The sequence below is a fragment of the Bos indicus genome, chromosome 19 (genome assembly GCF_029378745.1).
Source record: "Bos indicus isolate NIAB-ARS_2022 breed Sahiwal x Tharparkar chromosome 19, NIAB-ARS_B.indTharparkar_mat_pri_1.0, whole genome shotgun sequence".
Lineage (NCBI taxonomy): Eukaryota > Metazoa > Chordata > Mammalia > Artiodactyla > Bovidae > Bos > Bos indicus.
Genome location: NC_091778.1, coordinates 43,590,945 through 43,610,737, shown reverse-complemented (window position 1 = coordinate 43,610,737; position 19,793 = coordinate 43,590,945). Strand labels below are relative to the sequence as shown.

General features: G+C 40.8%; 1 protein-coding gene across 6 annotated transcripts in view; it reads left to right on the top strand.

Annotated features, from left to right (window-relative positions):
* STAT5B (signal transducer and activator of transcription 5B) overlaps positions 1-19,793 on the top strand; it is a 68,110-nt gene that overhangs the window by 25,470 nt on the left and 22,847 nt on the right. For 3 of the 6 annotated variants that reach the window (XR_011562090.1, XM_019981198.2, XM_070773506.1), the window contains exons 2-5: positions 13,722-13,859; positions 17,123-17,279; positions 18,421-18,510; positions 19,614-19,788. Coding sequence is in view for 5 of the 6 variants with exons in the window: in XM_019981198.2 (XP_019836757.1) it covers positions 13,732-13,859; positions 17,123-17,279; positions 18,421-18,510; positions 19,614-19,788 (550 nt within the window). In the remaining variant the exon portion in view is untranslated. Of the gene's footprint in view, positions 1-211; positions 1,728-1,763; positions 12,922-13,721; positions 13,860-17,122; positions 17,280-18,420; positions 18,511-19,613; positions 19,789-19,793 lie in introns of those variants that run through there. The other 3 variants (XM_070773505.1, XM_019981200.2, XM_019981201.2) reach the window with 3 other exon arrangements.

The following is a 19,793-nucleotide window of genomic DNA, read 5'->3' as shown; positions in this document are numbered from 1 at the left end:
TTGAATGCTTCTGTTCTACTGTTACTCTTATTCTTGTTACTACGGCTTCTGCTGCTACTGCTGCTAAGTTGCTTCAGTCGTGTCCGACTCTGTGCGACCCCAGAGATGGCAGCCCACAAGGCTCCCCCGTCCCTGGGATTCTCCAAGCAAGAACACTGGAGTGGGTTGCCATTTCCTTCTCCAAGTACTCCCTACTTTTTCCTTTCCCGTGCTAATTCCTTTGTTATTTAAGATTTGGTGATTAAATGTAAAAGTCTTGAAAACTTAAACTTAATAGTTTGTGCTGTTTCCAACATGAAATAGTTTCTGGTGTGGGTAGCAATAGTTAATTCAGCATATATAACAACCGAATAAGTTTCTCCTTGAACTCCAAACTGTCATTTCAAAGGAGGTATTCTCAGAGTGGGGTTACGTACCCTCCATCATCAAAGCCTAGAATCTTTATGAAAGCTTGTCTCACAAGAAGCCTGTGTCTGTGCTCCTGCCACCACCTGAGACTACTTGAGTTGGACGCCACACGGAGCTGTGACATGCTGGTAGGGGTCCTTCCCAAGGAGCCTGTGACATGCTGGCAGGAGCCCTTCCCAAGGAGCCTGTGACATGTTGGCAGGAGCCCTTCCCAAGGAGCCTGTGACATGCTGGTAGGGGTCCTTCCCAAGGAGCCTGTGACATGCTGGTAGGAGCCCTTCCCTAGGAGCCTGTGACATGCTGGCAGGAGCCCTTCCCAAGCAGCCTGTGACACACTGGCAGGAACCCTTCCCAAGGGCCCGTCACAGTTTCTTATAAGCTGGATATAGATAGCTAAGCCAGGAATTGATCTGGTTCAGAAAACTTAAAAAGTCTTCCTTTTTCCTTCCCTCTTCTTCACTTTTAAACTAAAAAGATTTAATTTTTTTGCCTCTGGGAAGGTTAAATGCCTAGATGCTCTCTTGAAGTCTATGTGAGAATGCAATATTGTTTATTTGTGGGTAAGGGGTCTTTAATATTGTTCCACAACTATTAAGGGTTGCTACCTAACAAAGATTTAAGATCATATTTTCTATCTTCTTCCCCCTTTTGTTACTAGTTGTACAGTCTTTTCACCATGTTTTGTCTAAGGAAATGTATCTCCCTTGTATATGTGCATTTGCTGATTGTCAGCACTGAACCTGGCCAGTGCCTTAGCATGTTGGATAGCTGGTTGGACTTTAGTTAGAGAAGAGGAAAGCTAAAGATTTATTTTTAAATCAGTCAACTAGGGGCCTTCTATGTGGCCACATTTATTATAGACAAAATGCCACTTTATTTTTAGGTGGAGACTTCTGGAGCATTAGTATTGATATAAAGCCTAGGATGGTTCCAAACCTCGTGTTGAAGTCCACATTAAATCTGGTAGTTCTTGAGTCCCACTGCTGTTTAGAGTGTGGCTCCATGTGATCTTATTGTCTTTAACTTAGTCAAGTGAGACACCACATTACATAGGTTCTAGGTCTCGCACTTGCTTTGTTTTTCTCTGGAGCTTTACTGGAAACCGAATGCTGTTGCGTACTAGCTACAGAAGCAGGAGGGGAAGTTGGCAAGAATTAACTGCTTTCTGTTTGGTCTGTCTGAGGCAGCTGACCTTTTGGAAGGAAATCGCTGCTCTTTGCTTCTTCCTGTAACAGTGCAGCCTGTGAAAGAACATATACACAGAAGGGTTCTGCCGCTATCCTGGCTGCTGGCTTGGCGTGTAAGCTGTTAGTTAAGAGGTGGGCATCTCTCGGTGCAGCTGTGTGTGTTGTAGGAGCAAGTACTCAGGTTCAGGGAGCTGAGCTGTGTGTAGACATGCCAGTAGATAGAGAGTATCTGTTTCCAGAAAAAGTAGTTTGTTTTAGCAAAGATAATTGTATTTTATTGCCAAGTCCCAGTGTTTAGGCTATGGACACTTGCTTTGTGTTCAGTTTTAATTCATCTTAATGTTGAATGTCTTGGTATTAGTATTATTTCTTATACTGGATCACCTGTTTTTTCCTGAGAGGCCATTTTTATTTTTCAAAACATGAGCTCTTAGTTTAATGTCATTTCCATATACAAACTGCTACATTTAAAATGGATAACCAGCAAGGACCTACTGTATAGCACATGGAACTCTGCTCAATGTTTTGTGACAGCCTGGATGGGAGGGGAGTTTGGGAGAAAATGGGATACATGTGTATGTATGGCTGAGTCCTTTTACTGTCCACCTGAAAGTATCACAACACTGTTAATTGACTATCAGTTCAGTTCAGATCAGTTGCTCAGTCGTGTCCGACTCTTTGCAACCCCATGAATCGCAGCACGCCAGACGTCCCTGTCCATCACCAACTCCTGGAGTTCACTCAGACTCATGTCCATCGAGTCAGTGATGCCATCCAGCCATCTCATCTTCTATCGTCCCCTTCTCCTCTTGCCCCCAATCCCTCCCAGCATCAGAGTCTTTTCCAGTGAGTCAACTCTTCGCATGAGGTGGCCAGCGTACTGGAGTTTCAGCTTTAGCATCATTCCTTCCAAAGAAATCCCAGGGCTGATCTCCTTCAGAATGGACTGGTTGGATCTCCTTGTAGTCCAAGGGTTAGACTCCAATGTAAAATGAAAAGTTGAAAAAAAAATTCAAAAATAATAATAAATGTAATTTCATCTCAGAATTAGAATTAACTTCTTACCATATCTGCTGCCCACTGTTGGATCCACTTTTTCTGCAGGAGTTGTTTTACTTAGACACACTGAGTATTATACCCCACACATTTGCATTTTCTTCAGGAAGCTTCAGTTGGGCTTCCAAATTGGCATATCATCCAGTGAGCAGGCCAAGGGCTTTCCAGGTGGCATTAGTGGTAAAGAACCTGTTTGCCAGTGCAGGTAAAAGTAAGAGACTTGGGTTCAATCACTGGGTTGGGAAGACCCCTGGAGGAGGGCACAGCAACCCACTCCAGTATTCTTGCCTGGAGGATTCCAAGGACAGAGGAGCCCAGTGGGCTGTGGACCACAGGACTGCACAGAGTCGGACACAACCAAAGCAGCTTAGCATAAGCAGGCAAAGGAACTAGCTGATGAAACATCTCTTTCTTAAAAGATTTTAGTCTTCCATCATTTTAACCCAAACATATTTAGGTTCATTTTTAAAATTTTGTTTTCTGAAAGGATTTATCGTCAAGTACAGAAATGAAGTTGATTATAATTATTGGTGAGTGCAGAGAACATAGCTACCTGAAAAGGGGGCAGGATACCATATTCTTCTGCATTTAATTTGAGTTCACTTTATAGGCATGCTTTCCCAATGTATTATTGGTCTCTTTCCAAGATTTACTGTTAATAGTAAAGACTGTTGAGTGAGCATCAGTGTCGGTGTACAAAAAAGGTGCAGAGAGTAACCTCATGAGACTGACGGCTGGTCTCTCCTTAGCACGGTGGTCCTGCAGTGCTTCTTTCCTGTTCTTGGAAGCTGGCCTCATCTGTTCAACCTTCCAGAGATAGGGAAGAATCCAAAAGGGAGTGCAAACCTTGTTTTGGCTTTAGGTATAGGTTCTGGCACAAACTAAGTTGATATCAACAAAAGAGGACGATTTCCCCCAGCTCTGTTGGCCTTTGACTAGGAGTAAAGTTAGGAACTGGTGGCTAAGGCTTTCTGGAAGCTGATCAGGTAACTGTTTGCTTCCGGAGGCCTTGAATTGTTACCCTGAAACTGTCAAGGGCCTTCACCTAGGGCAGTTGTATCCAGGTATGTTGCCAGGGGTAAGGGAAATAGAGTTTTTAAAAAGGAATTCTTGCACTGCTGACAGTGGTTTTCTGTGTATTTCATTCCATTTACTGTTGGCACAAGTTTGCAGTGACCATTGCTTAGTCATGTCAAAGATGAATAAGAGCTAAACATGAATCTGAGTATGTATTATTTCTTACCTTGAAATAGGACTTTCTCACATACCCTCTTTTTTCTTTGCTTTTTTTTTTCTCACAAGTCACAAGAAAACTTTTTACATTCTAGCTCTACTCCTTCTGAGATCAATAATCTTCAACCTGGTCTAAGTTCTAGTTTACTTTTTTTTATTTTGGTATTCTAAACAATTTGGTATGAAGATTTTCAAACACTCACAAAATATAGTGTATAATGAATTTCCATAGATTCATCAGTTCAGTTCAGTTGCTCAGTTCTATCCGACTCTTTGTGACCCCATGGACTGCAGCACGTCAGGCCTCCCTGTCCATCACCAACTCCCGGAGTGTACTCAAACTCATGTCCATTGAGTCGGTGATACCATCTAACCATCTCATTCTCTGTTGTCCCTTTCTTCTCCTGCCTTCAATCTTTCCCAGCATCAGGGTCTTTTGCAATGAGTCAGTTTTTCACATCAGATGGTCAAAGTATTGGAGTTTCAGCTTCAGCATAGTCCTTCCAATGAATATTCAGGATTGGTTTCCTTTAGGGTTGACTGATTGAATCTCCATGCAGTCCAAGGGACTTTCAAGAGTCTTCTCTAACACCACAGTTCAAAAGCATCAATTCTTTGGTGCTCAGCTTTCTTTATAGTCCCTCACATCCATACATGACTACTGGGAAAACCATAGCTTTGACCTGATGGACCTTCATTGGCAAAGTAATGTCTCTGGTTTTTAATATGCTGTCTAGGTTGATCATAACTTTTCTTCCAAGGAACAAGTGTCTTTTAATTTCATGGCTGCAGTCACCATCTGCAGTGATTTTGGAGCCCAAAGAAATAAAGTCTGTCACTGTTTCCACTGTTTCTCCATCTATTTGCCATGAAGTGATGGGACTGGATGCCATGATCTTAGTTTTCTGAATGTTGAGTTTTAAGCCAACTTTTTCACTCTCCTCTTTCACTTTCATCAAGAGGCTCTTTAGTTCTTAGCTTTCTGCCGTAAGTGTGGTGTCATCTGCATATCTGAGGTTATTCATATTTCTCCTGGCAATCTTGATTCCAGTTTGTGCTTCATCCAGTCCAGCATTTTTCATGATGTACTCTGCATATAAGTTAAATAAGTTCAAAACCTACCAAAATTTTGTTAATCCTTTTTTATATACTCCCCACATAAACACACTTTTGTTTCTTCTAGGGTTTATTAAAAGAATAGTATGAGCAGTTGAGTGCAAGGTATTTTAAAGGATTTAAATAAAATAGATGTTAAAATTACAAATTAATCTTATCTACTAATAGTCTTGAGCTATTGCTTGAAAACACACTGTTGCTATATATTGAAAGTAATAGAATTAATTGTATTTCCTTTTTTTTTTAATGTATAAATATCTCATGCCCTCCTTAAATCTCAAGACTACTTTACTTGTAAGAAACTGCCATAACCTGGAACTGTCATGATGGGAAGTATTTCTACCTATGTCTTTTGCACATCCCTTTATATTTAATTCCTCTGGGATAGGGAGCAGTGCCAATTGCCCATAATTATTAAACTTATATTTCAGGTTTTACATTTTGAACAAAATTTAATAAATAAAAAAAGTTACAAAAAATTGTACCAAAACTTCTTCACCTAAATGTAACAGCTGTTTATAGTTCTCTCTGACCTTCCCCTGGTATGTGTCCTCTGGCAAACATGTGTACACTTTTCATTTAGTATCCTTTACTTCTAGAAAATGTGTCTACAGCCTTATATTTTAACATAGCCTTTATATTTCACTTAAATTGTTGCACAGTATTCCATCAGATTAATATAGTTTAATAACCAGTCTCTTATTTGGGACATTTAGATTACTTCTTAATTTCTCACTGTTGTGTATCCTACTGTCTAACTATTGCCCTTAGGAGTTGACCTCATGCTGAGTGTTCTTCAAAGCAAATTTTGCTAAGTGGAAAATTTTTTATTTTATTTTTTCTCTTATTTGGCTGCACCATGTCTTAGTTGTGGCATGCGGGATTTTTAGTTGTGGTATGCAGAAGCTTTTTAGTTGTGGCATTCAAACTCTTAGTTGCAGTATGTGGGATCTGATTCCCTGACCAGGGGTTGAACCTGGGCCCGCTCCATTGAGGGTGCGGAGTCTTAGCCACTGGGCCACCAAGGTAGTCCCCAAGTGGTAATTTTCAGTGGTAAGAGGGAGTCTGTGAACTTTAATGCAGAAAATATTAGGAACGTGTAGATTTATTAATAAGCTGACTTTTAAAACTTCAGAACAGAAGGGAACGGATTATAATTCATCTCAATGGTACAGAAACTCAGTATATTGAAGTAGCTGAGGAATTTGTATGTCCTGAACTAAAGGATTTGACCTTTTCAAAAGACGGTCTAAGATGAGTTGGTCTCGGTTAACAATATAAAATGGGTACAGATATAAACCCTCATTCGAGGGACTTCCCTGGTGGTGCAGTATTTAAAACCTCTCTGCTCCCAGTGCATGGGGCCTGGGTTCGATCCCTGGTCAGGGAGCTAGATTCCACATGCCACAACGAAGACACAGTGCAGCCAAATAAATAAATATTTTTTTAAATAAATAAATTTAAAAGCCTACATTTGAAATTCTGAGGCTGACATAGGGCTACATAGCAGCCTCAGATCATTTCTGACTTTTCTGTAATGCAGACGGTCATTGTTTGGGGGCTATAGTAAATGTTTTTAGTTACCTGAAAAATATTATTGATGTAGCTTCTTCCCAAGTGGGCTGTCCAAGTTGCTTAATAGATTGCAACACAGAAATAATGATAACACGCACCCATTCAAGCTGTGGGCCAGTGTGACACAAGGGAGCCCTTCTCCCCCCACCTCCTCCTCTCTCCCCAAAGTAATATGTTGTGATTTCACTGTGACGTAAAGATTTAAGACTGATTGTCTTCCCAGAATTTTATCATCTCTGTATTGCCTGGCAAATTTTTCCTTGTTTGTTTCTTTGTGAGCCAAATACTTTTATTCGTTCTGTTCTCTTCCCATCTGTTTAATAATCTGATTTTATTAGAGAATTGCCTTTCCGATGACTTATAAAGTAGTGTTTAGAAAAAAATTTTTTTAAAGAGCAGATGGCTCCAGTGTTGACCTGCTTCTAGATGGGATAGTTTTACACTAACCTTCTTACTTGATGTTAGGCCAATTTTAGTATGAACAAAGTCTTAATCCTTCATTGCCACAATTTCATAGTTTTCTGTCCCTCCAAGTTCCTACTACTAGGTAATCACTGCCACTGAATATATGTTTTGACAGTAAAGCAGGAAAAAACAACAGAGAACTTGCTGTTTATATTCCATCCAAAGTCCCTCAGTCATTAAGTGGTGCTGATATGATTAACAGTTTTGAATCCTAACTCCTTGCCAGATCACATTCTTTTTCAGATCAGAAGCAGTGTTTATACATCTTCTGTTTCATCTGCCAAGTAGCCCAAGCCTTTGCACAGATCAGAGCCCTGCAATATTAGGTTTCTGATTCTAATTTCTTACTCATTTTCTTCCTTTAAGTTATGAAATATAACAAACATGCAGAAAAATCCAAAACACAATATGACAGACTGCGACCACAAGTCCTGGGACAGTCAGCATGGTGCAGAGGTAGAGTACAGGCTGGGGCCAGGCTGCCCAGCCCCCGCCCAGACGGTACTCCTCAGCAGAGTGGGACATGGGGCAAGTATTTTACCCGCAAAAGAAACCCATACCCATTAAAGCCACTGCCCATCCCCCTAGCCCTTGGCAACCACCTGTCTGCTTTGTTTCTATGGGTTTGCTTATTTCTGACATTTTCTTTAAATGGAATGCACAATATGTGGCCCTTTATATCTGGCTTCTTTTACTTAGCATCATGTTTTCAAGGTTTATCCATATTATAGCATGTTTCAGTACTTCATGCCTTTTTACTGTTGAATAATATTCCATTTTATCTGCTTTATTTCACCATTCATATCCTTATTGTCCACTCATGTACTGATGGACATTTGGATTGTTTCTGCCTTTTGGCTATTATGTATAATGCTGCTATGAACATTTGTGTGCAAGTTTTTGTAGACATATGTTTTCATTTCTCTTAGGCATATACCTAGGAGTAAAACTGCTGGGTCATATAGTAACTCCGTATTTAACCTTTTGAAGAACCTCCAGATGGTTTTCCAAAGTTATTACACCATTTTACAATATTGTTTAATTTGCTAAACCTCAATTTCTTCATCTATAAAGTAGGAACAATAATAGGGCTACCTCCTAGGGTTTTTGTGAGGGTTGTATGAGTAGACTCATAAAAGCCCTCATTGCTGTAAAACAATGCAGCAAGTGTTCAGTAAATGACATTAAATGATAAATCTGGATGGTGGATAACAACACTAATAAAATGTTATTTTAATTCAGTTTTCATTCTTATTTCTCACGTTTATTTATCAGCGGAATCAAGATATTTGTTGCTGATAATTCACACTTTTAATTAGTAGGAGTCCTTCTTTGGAAGGAATAGGAGAAAGCTTTGCTCCGGCTGCCAAGCAAACACATCTGAATGGATATTCCTTTTCGGAGTCTAGTGTACTTATGACAGCCTTGCTCTCACTGCACTGCCCTTCACAATTCTTAATTCCTTTGTTCAGAGGTGAGGGAACAGTCCTCCCAGTGCCTTTCCATCAGCCTCCATCAGTTCTCATCCATGAAAGTCCTGGTGCCAGTGAAATTGATTAAGAGATGGGCTTTTAACAGGGGGGTAAAATTTATGGGCAGGATATTGGTTAAGGAGAAAGACAGCAAGAGCTCTTTGTGGGAGGATTGACTTTCAGAAGGTACTTATTTGAAGTGAGTTAAAATTGGAGGTGGGTAGAAGGACACCGTTTTGTCAGTTTAAGGTTGCAAAGTCAGAATAAGATTGAGCATTTGCTATGAGCCAGGCACTGTTTTAAGCTTTTGCCCATGTTAACTCATTTTTACAACAACCCCCGAGAGACATTATTTTACAAGTAAGGAAACTGAGGCCCAGAGAGGTTTAAGAGGTTATTAAATCTTTTGTAGAACTTTGTTTAGGTGAGCTTGCCATTATCTCTAGAACTTGAACTCCATTGTAGAGAGTTTGGCCCTGGAACGGAATGGAGCAGTGGTTGTGATGGGGTGGAGAAGACTTACAGAATACTTGAATTATACACGTGAATCCGGCAGACCAAATCCCTGTACACGTTTTTAAAAATATGTATTTATTTGACTAGGCCGAGTCTCGGTTGCAGCCCACAAGATCCTCAGTCTCCACTGTGGCGTGCAGGAGCCTCAGTTGTGGCGTGTGGAATCTAGTTCCCTGACCAGGGGTGGAACCCGGGCCCCCTGCATTGGGAGCACGGGCTCCCAGCCACTGGACCACCAGGGAATTCCCCCCTGTGCTCATTTGAAACTCCCACTCTCATCCCAAGCTAGAATTCATTCTTGCAAGTGGCAGGTATGCTTGGGGAACTTTCTGTGGTCCTGCCATCTGCTTCTCTTCCCCTACAGTTGGCTATAGCATGACTTTAGCCACAATATTTTAGAAGTCTTCAGAGAGAGTGTTTTTTTTTCCTCAAAGCTTTGTTTTACTTCTCAAAGGGAAAGCATCTCATAAAAAGATATTTCTTACTGGGACAAAATTATCCTTAAATCCCACCCACTCATATCGTTTAATTTATGTAAACAGACAGTCTTTGCTTCAGTTTTCATTAAGTCTATAACATTATGAGCTATTAGACTTTGAAACCCTTTTTTTCAAGTGCCTGTGGGTCTGCTGTCTTTGGGACTCCTAAGATATATCCAGATATATGGGGTCCACGTAGATACTTTATGCTTTCAGAAAGCACAGGATTCTATATCCAAGGTGGTTTGGGGTTGTTTGGAATGCTTATGAGCAATAAGAATGCAACTCGCAGAGTTCAAATAGTTCTCATCTTTGGCTAAAAATAAGATTGTATATCCATTTCCCAGTCTTCAGAGCTGATGATTTACCAGAGATACAAACCACTTCCCTTGTCAGAACATCACGCATTGAAGGAGCTGCCCGTAAATAAGCAGAAGAGAGCGTGTATCGAGGACAGACATGCAGTTTCTGTGTGTGGGGTGGCGTCACTATGTGTGATACACACACACTATACTGAGCGTGTGGGGTGGCATCACTGTGTGTGATACACACACACACTATACTGAGCGTGTGGGGTAGCGTTCTGTGGCTGCATGAGCACTAGTCAGAAAGGACAGGGAGTCAGCTGACGCCGGGTGTAGGCTTAGCCTAATAATGTGTGTAGGACATGTATGAAGTTTTGATGTGCATGAAGAAAAGCACCACTTAGAGTCTAGGTTTTATTAATACAGTTGGTAGGGGGAAGTCATTTTTTTTTCTAAACTGCATATTTTAAATTGTTACATGATAATCTCAGTAGGTCATCTCATATTCCATGTGTAAATAACTTAGTTTAAAAATAAAATAAAGATGATTTGTACTGCTTAGTGTTTTTATTTTACATTTTTGGCCAGTGGTAGGCAAAATGTACTTTCCAGCTCTATCAAAGCATTTTTTTGGTAGTGAAATTAACGTATATTGTATTTATCAAAATAAAGAGGTTACCACCTTATGCTTATCAGCTGTTATCCTTCAGATGGCATTTTAGAAAGGAACTGTTGTGGCATGTTCATATTTAGAACCGTAAAAAATATTCTGAAAACTTCTAAGAGCTCAGCATTGTACTCTTGTATAAAAACCAAGAACTAGTACAAAGCTTAACAAAATGGTGTGACATTTATATAATATTCCTGCCTATGTGGCATATCAGCATAGTATTTCTTTCTTAAAACAGTAATAGACTCCTGGAATTATGCTCAGGCAGCAGAACTTGTGACATATTTACCAAATATTTGGTATGTATTTATTTACTGAACAAATGCTTACTACTTTTTACTTACATGGCATGTCACCATAGTGGGTACTCACTCACTTACTGTTCTTATTCAGTGGGGAAAACAGACAAAAATTAATAAAATCTAAAAGAGAAAATTACAAACTGTGCCATATGTGGTTAAGGGACAGATAACCCACTCCAGTGTTCTTGCCTGGAGAATCCCAGGGACGGGGGAGCCTGGTGGGCTGCCGTCTATGGGGTCGCACAGAGTCAGACATGACTGAAGTGACTTAGCACCAGCAGCAGCAGACCATTATTAATATAGACTCACGCAAAGTATAAAATATGTTTCATTTTCTTGACTTGGTATTTCATACTGATATCTCGTTCCATAATGACTTTGGAAAGAGCTGATAGATTTAACCAAATTCTGTATATACATTTATTTATGTAACAACAAAAAATTTTCTCAATGCTTATTTGCCAGGCACAATTCTAGGCCCAAGAGAAAGAGCATAAGAGAAAACAAAGTCACTGTGTTCATGGTGCTTTCTCCCTAGTGGGAAGTCATTAAACAAATATGTAATAAATGTCAGTTCAGTTCAGTTCAGTCACTCAATCATGTCTGACTCTTTGCGACCCCATGAATCGCAGCATGCCAGGCCTCCCTGTCTATCACCAACTCCCAGAGTTCACTCAAACTCATGTCCGAGTCTGTGATGCCATCCAGCCATCTCATCCTCTGTCGTCCCCTTCTCCTCCTGCCCCCAACCCCTCCCAGCATCAGAGTCTTTTCCAATGAGTCAACTCTTCGCATGAGGTGGCCAAAGTACTGGAGTTTTCAGCTTCAGCATCATTCCTTCCAAAGAACACCCAGGACTGATCTCCTTTAGAATGGACTGGTTGGATCTCCTTGCAGTCCAAGGGACTCTCAAAGAGTCTTCTCCAACACCACAGTTCAAAAGCATCAGGAAGTGATAAATGATACCAAGAAAAAGAAAGTGAACTGAGAGGATAGAGAGTTAGCAGACTGCTATTTTATTTGGGTAGACTGAGGAGTATTTTTGAAGATAAACATTTTCCCACAGTTTTCCTTATTTTGTCTCTAGGGTCAATTCAGTTAATGAACGCAGGATGCAAGATCATTTTTGTATCTGTTGGCATTATCCACATATTCATTAAGAGAGCTATGATGAGGTCCTGCTTCTTTCCAGTTCCTTACCACTAAGAGAGATTAATAGTACTGAATTATTTTCTTTATTCCTGTATCATTCTTGCCTAAGCACCTTCAACCATGACATCCATCCCTTTACCTTTTGTCCAAAAAATATGCCTTGGTATCTGTTCTAATTTTCCAAAATCTTGGGGTATGATGAATCATTTGATTAGAAATTATATTGTACAATGAAATGTCTTCCAGATGTTTGATTTTGCTACGGGATTCCTTCTGGAGAGAACTGTTTTATCCAAGTCTTTCTCTTTGTAATGAGAATTTGAAAAATTTCATCAAATTTCATGGCTGGAATTTGATGTCTTGGGTGATCTCACAGGGATCCCAGCCTTAATGCTCAGAAGCCCTAATTAAAGTTGTACACTGCGCAAATGTTCTATAGCATAGCACAAATCTAAAATAGGTAACTGGCAGCCACCCCACACCTCATTGTTGGCTAACTAACTTGTCCCATAAATAGCTCTGTGTTATGCGATCGGACAACTACAACTAACAGAGAAGGGATTTTTGTTTCATGACACACTTGTGTGGTCTCTGCTATTCAACAAAACCAAAGTTCTAATTCACCAGACCCTGACTGTAGCACAAGTTAATAGGAGAATTGTACAAATCAGTCGTCAGGTAGTTCTGGAAGGGATTCAAGATATCCCTGCCTTGTTTCAAACTCCCCACTGTGGATCATAGTGTTAGAGCAAGATTCAGTTTTAGTCCCCTTTGTGTCCATGAAAGTACAACTTTTTTTTTGGCCACTCGGCATGTGGGATTTTAGTTCCCGGCTCAGTGATCCAACTCAGGCGCTTCCTGCAGTGGAAGTGCAGTCTTAGCCACTGGAGTGCCAGGGAGGCCCCTGCGCACGGGAAAGTAGCGCTGCTGCCACACGCTGGTTTCATCCCGAAGATCTTCTGCCAAATGAATTAAAAATTCTTAGGTGAGTCTGAAAAGGTATCGTGGTAGTTTTATAAAACTATTTTTCTGAAATCAAGTGAGTGTTTTAAAAATCTACCCACTGTTGGAATATAATGGGTTTTGTTTCTAACTCTTAGCTGGAATACATTGTTTTCAATGTCCGAAAGATTTTTAAGTGCTTTAATTTTAACAGAACATTGCTTCATAAATTCCTTAGCGGTAACTCAGAAGGTGAACCTTGGGGTTATTTTCCAAAGCAGTCTGTTCCTTTGATGTACAAATAATTACTGTTTAGGTAAATAGTGATAATACGTAGGGTTCAATCCATGCATTAGATATTACCACTTTTCTTTGGGTCTTTTTCAAAATGGCAATGTGTTTATTGCACCTTTTAAAAGTAAAAATACAAAATTTAAATAAGTGATTGTTTAACAAAATCCCTGTGCTACTTATTTATCATTACTGTTGAAATGCTGCTTACTGTTACTTCAAGTTTGCAACACATGTAAAAGAAAGAATATGTCTGTGATATCAAAACTATAGGCGGTTCTTTCCTTAATGCTGAATTTGTATTTTTCCTTAGGACTTCTGTACATTTTGTAGTCAGAGCTTCATAGACCCAGTTGTACACCTTTCCATGGCCACACTGAATGTCTACATTTTGAAAGCATTTTGAAGCTAAAATTTGGTTTAAGAATACCAATCTTCAGTCTATCAAAAAGGGCTTAAATGCATTTATTGCCAGCCTTTATAATTGAGTATTTACTCTAGTGGATTTAAAAGGGGGAAAAAAACCAACGCAAACCACTGTTTGTTTAACAGATTGTAAACCATGGCTGTGTGGATACAAGCCCAGCAGCTCCAAGGAGATGCCCTTCATCAGATGCAAGCACTGTATGGTCAGCATTTCCCCATTGAGGTGCGCCATTACTTATCCCAGTGGATTGAAAGCCAAGCTTGGTAAGTGAACAGAGGTTTTTCTGTCATATTTTGTGAGGCACAAGCATATTGAAGTTTTATCAGAAAGATAACATAACGAAGACTCTAAAAGTTGTACATTTGTAAAGAAAATCATGTGACCCATGAAAAGGTATTCTATCTTAAATTTTAAGAAGATGGAATAACTACTGGGATTTTTTTTTTAAATAGGGTTTGTTTCCTTTAATAATAAATTCTGGATAAAAGCATTATAATATTGCTGTTCATAAAAAACAATTAGCACATAGGTACCATCTATGGTACTGTGTACTATGGTACTACTGGGTACTATGGTACTAACACATCAGTACCATCTTTCTAGATTCCATATATCCACGTTAACATATGGTATCTGTCTTTCTCTTTCTGGCTTACTTCACTGTGTATAATAGGCTCTGGGTTCATCCACCTTATTAGAACTGACTCAAATGTGTTCCTTTTTATAGCCGAGTAATAGTCTATTGTGTACCTATAACCACAGCTTCTCTAGAGACACAAAGGATAGACTTTTGGACACAGGGGAAGGAGAGGGTGGGATGATTTCAGAGAATAGCATTGAAACATATACATTACCATATGTAAAACAGATAACCAGTGGGAATTTGTTGTATGACTCAGGGAACCCAAAGCTGGTGACATCCTAGAGGGGGAGAGATGGGGAGGGAGGTAGGAGGGAGGTTTAAGAGGGAGGGGACATGTGTATACTTATGGCTGATTCATATTTATGTATGACAGAAACCATCACAATATTGTAAAGTAATTATCCTCAAATTAAAAATAAATTTTTTTGAAAAGTCAACAAAACTGAGTACCTAGCAGTGTTGTAGTTAGTGGAGTTCATATGAAAACATTGAAGCCCTTGTCCACAGAGTTTATATTTAACAGGTCAGATAAGGTATGCATATGCATAAGATTTAATAAAGTATATTATTAACAAGTTTAACAATGATGACTTTGGTGTTTTCAAATTTATATGTAATTTTTATATATAGAGAGAGAGACTAAAAGACGATACACCAAAATGTTAACAGTAATTACTCTTAGTGGCAGATTTAACAACCATGTTTATTTTACTGATTTCTCAAATTACTGTTTATATATCCGGGGGAAAATTGTTTTTAAATTATTTCAAAATTAGTACATTGCAGTAGACTGTCGACAAAGCCTTATAATCAACAACATTATTGCACGCCAGGCCGCAGGCTGCTGCTCTGAGCAGGGCCTGGGCACATGCCAGTTACCAGTCTCGAGCTGATCTGTCATGTTCATCAGATACTTCAGGCCTCCATCATCCTGGTCAGGAGAACAGGAGAAACCAGCCTTTAGCTGCTATTTGAGGCGAGCTGTATACCCATCAGTAATGTTGCCTCAGAGTCATTGCGATCTTGTGTTAGTAGCAGACTTCTGTTCCAAAGCTGGAGCACACCAAAGGAAGGCAATTTTCTAGGCAATTAAAAAAATCTCAGCCTCATGCAATTAAGTGAGGAAAAAAGGTACTAAATGTGAGCATGTCAACTGCACCTCATCTGGTGCTTTTCCATTTCATTTTCATTTTCTGTTAAAGATTTGGAGAGTTCAGGAAAACATTAGTAGGAAGTTTCTGTTGATCTAAAATTTCATTTAGTAGATTTCCCATGTAGTCTTCTTACCAAACGAACGTTAAAAGACTTATGTTGATGTCAAGGAAAACTGGAATTTTATTCGGTTATGGGTTTAAGAATATAAAGATTTTAAGTAAAACATCTTCAGTTCTTCATGTTTAAGCTAAGAAAGTTTATGTGTGTGTGTGTGTGTGTGTCTGTATATATATGTATATCTATACATATACGGAAGAGAATTAAGTTTTAAAGTACGAGAACTGGTAGTACTTGATTTCCGTGAGTTTTGCTTAGAGATTGGCTCTTCTCAAGAGTAGATTCACTACTCAGTGATCTGTGGTGACCTCAATGGTAAAGAAATCCAAAAAAGAGGGGATATATGTATACATACAGCTGATTCACTTTGCTGTACGATAGAAACAAACACACCATTCTAAAGCAACTATACTCCAAAATATTCTTTTGAAGAGTGGATTCCTCAGACGAGGAGCATTATTGCCATTCAGAACAGAGGTGCAGGGCTGCTTCCATTCCTTCAAGGCTTTTATTTAGACATATTTGGTACATAGCAACACATATTTAAAATTTGGCTTTCTCTACTGCTTTCTCAAGAGGGCAGATTTGAGCATATTGTTTGATGAAGTAATGCTACCAGTGCTTTGGTGTAGCTGTCTGTGTCCCTGTTAGAAATTAGTTTCTGCCTAACTTCAGGGCTGTGTAGAGATGACAGAGCTGCCTAGCTATCACCAGATCTCTTGTTTGGCTGCAGACCCACCAGCAGTAATGAATGTTATTTCAATCTGACAGCTGTTAGGTTTCTTCAGCAAGCAGAGTTAAGTAATTTAGTACTGCCCAATAGCAATTGTTGCTTAAGTTGTTTAAAAAAAGAAAGAGAATCAGAGATGGGGAGAGGGGGAAGAGTGGGGGAAGGAAGAGAGAGGAGGAGGAAGGGAGGGAGGGAGACCACCCAAGCCCTGCTACCAGTTAAGTGGCTCTGAAATACTACGAAGCCTGTAAAGTGATTTTTCTGGTTCATTGCAGGAGTCAGCACTGCCTACATGTCCGAAATCTGCAGCTAGTGATACAAATGCCTGCCTTGTGTGAATACTTGCAGGCTTCATCTGTCTTAATATCATATTTCCAGGGCTTCTTAGAAGTAACTCCGTTAACTCACCTGTCTTTACTTAAGAAATACCCCATGTGAAATTAGCAACACACACAAGTTGAGGCTGGCAAAAACACACAGAACATTCTTGACCCTGTGCCCCCTTCCACCCTTAAAGGGATAACTATAAATAGGAAATTATCAGAGTCCTTATTTCCTTCAGAGCACACAAAGCACTTTCCTTTTCCCTTCATTCCTAGAAGCGAATAGCATAAGCACCAGAGCGAGTCAGTAGGAGAACGGGCAGTCCACTGCAAAGAAAAAAGAGAAAATATACTATACCTTCCACTAAGGTAACTAGTGGATTGGAAATAGACTTATGTAGATATCTAGTCAGTTTGAATTGGACTGTTGCCTAAAATTTGCAGTGAGCATTATAAATAAATCACTTGAGCCCCAGAAAAGGTGTGGTGCATTGAGGCTGCATTTATACAGGCTGTGTGCATGTATGTATACATATGTATGTAATTTCTTTCCCCTAGGGACTCAATAGATCTTGATAATCCACAGGAGAACATTAAGGCCACCCAGCTCCTGGAGGGCCTGGTGCAGGAGTTGCAGAAGAAGGCAGAGCACCAAGTGGGGGAAGACGGGTTCCTACTGAAGATCAAGCTGGGGCACTACGCCACACAGCTCCAGGTGGGCGTGAGTTCGTGGCCACGCTCCATGTGAGCCCCAGGCCACACTCTTCCCTGCAGGGGCTCTTCCTTCATCCAGAGGTTTCTCTCTCTCCTTTCACCCAAGGTTGCCAAGCCACATGTGACATGTGTAAAGTTCTTATTGTTTGGTTTTGTGATTGTAGCTGCCATTTTTAAACGTTTTATTTGAAAACCATTTCAAATTTATAGACAGTTACAAGATTGATACTGAGAACATATGCTCAGACTCACCATTATTAACATTTGCTATACGACATTCTCCCTCTGCGCACATGCATGTACAGACACACACGCAGGCGCGCACACACTTGCACAAATGCGCGCACATGCACAGATGTGCACACAGACGTGCACAGTTTTTCATCACTCGAAAGTTGTGTGCCTCATGCCCCTTTGTCCCTCAAGTGCTCCAGTGTCTACTTTCTAAGCATATGAACCTTCTGTTACGTAGTTACAGTACAGTTACCAGCTGACTTACTAACATCTTTTGGGACATTTTTCTCCCCCTCCAGTCCAAGATCGTGTTCAAGATCGCTTATTGCCTATAGTTGTCATGTCTCTTTAAGGAACCATTTGTCAGTCTCCCTTTGTCTTTCATTGCATTGACATTTTAAAAGTAATTCAGCTCCTCTGTTTTTTAAAGGTAAAATGTGCCTTATTTGGGGTTTGTATGACTTTTCCTCACGATTAGATCCAGGGTACACACCCCTGATCAGAATTGGAAATAAGTGATGTTGTGTCCTCCTCAGACTATCACATCCAGAGGTGTACTGCGTCCACCTTGTCCTCCTCGGTGGCAGTAATTTTGGTCGCTCAATCAAGGTGGTGTCCGGTTTCTCCTCTGATATGGCCTTTTAAAAATGTATTCTATTCCCAAGCATGGTTCCCTTACTTTAAGCAGTTTAAGATGTAAGAAGTAAAATAATTTTACCTTCCTCTTGTAATTGAGTTTCCCACAACATGCTTTTCTTGTCCCCATTCACACTGGAAGAGCAGCAGTTCTCATGGTTGTGTTACGAAACGTCTCCTCCATCCTGAGCTCTGGCCCTCTGCTCTGAGGTGAGGTTCTGCCCCATAGCATGAAGCAGAACAAAGTGATGTTTGCTCTTGGATTCTTTCAGAACACATATGACCGCTGCCCCATGGAGCTGGTGCGCTGCATCCGCCATATTTTGTACAATGAACAGAGGCTGGTCCGAGAAGCCAACAATGTGAGTGCCCTGTGGGCTTGGGAAGTCCTTTCTGGCTCAGCTCTTCCTGGGCCCAGCTTTGTCAGGATCTCTCAGGGTGCATCTGTTGGTGTCTCTATAAACAGAGCCTTGTCCTAAGAGCACAAAGGAAATAGAAAACTGATCTCTGATCTTGACTGGCTTGTAACCTTGATGAGATCGCAACCACAAAACAATGTGAACAAGTGCAAAATAATTTAACCCCAATTGAATAGTGTTTGAGGAGAGGCACGCTTATATTCAAGGATCCCTGGTGGTTCTGTTGGTAAAGAATCTTCCCACAGTGCGAGAAACCTAGGTTGGATCCCTGGGTCAGGAAGATCCCCTGGAGAAGGGAATGGCTACCTACTCCAGAGTTCTTGTCTGGAGAATTCCATGGACCAAGGAGCCTGGCAGGCTACAGTCCATGTGGTCACAAAGAGCTGGACACAGCTGAGCGACTCACACACACACATGCTTATATTCAGATGAGATTGCTTAAGAACAGCCCCTTCTCGGCCCGCCTCAACCTGGTGTTGAAGGAATAGATCCACCCAGGCCAGGTCGATGACTCAATCCACACAGCGCTTGTTGATGCCTTGCCCGTGACTTCACTTGGGGTCTCCAGAACGCCGCCCCTGAGCAGTTCACACTCTTGGCGCAGTCACGAGGTCTTGAGGGAGGACACAGATGACATGTGTTCACACAGCCGTGTCCCCCGCTGTGCCCCCAGCACCTGGCACAGTTGGCGTCCAGTGAATGACTCTGAAATGAGGGGTCATCATTATTAGTAGGAAAACTCCTGAGACACATTGAGTTCTGGTCTCCAAAGAGAACTCAGATGTCTCCTGCATGTAGGTCAGAGCCTTTCTGCAACACTTTATGAAGATGCTATAGTCCACCAGGTCTCCGGTTGCTCTTCTTCTTCTCACTCTGCCCAACTCTCACAAATAACATTTTCAGTTCTCTGACTCAAAATTTAGCTTTTGGCGTCTCGGCCCTGTTATAGTGCGAGCATCGCCCTTTGGGACTAAGGCCTGAGGCTTCCTCCCATCCTCTCTGCCCGGCTCACTGCCACCCGCACTGTCTCTCTGCTCTGTCTCCAGGGTACTTCTCCGGCTGGAAGTCTCGCCGATGCCATGTCCCAGAAACACCTTCAAATCAACCAGACATTTGAGGAGCTGCGACTGGTCACACAAGACACAGAGAATGAGCTGAAGAAGCTGCAGCAGACTCAAGAGTACTTTATCATCCAGTATCAGGAGAGCCTGAGGATCCAGGGTGAG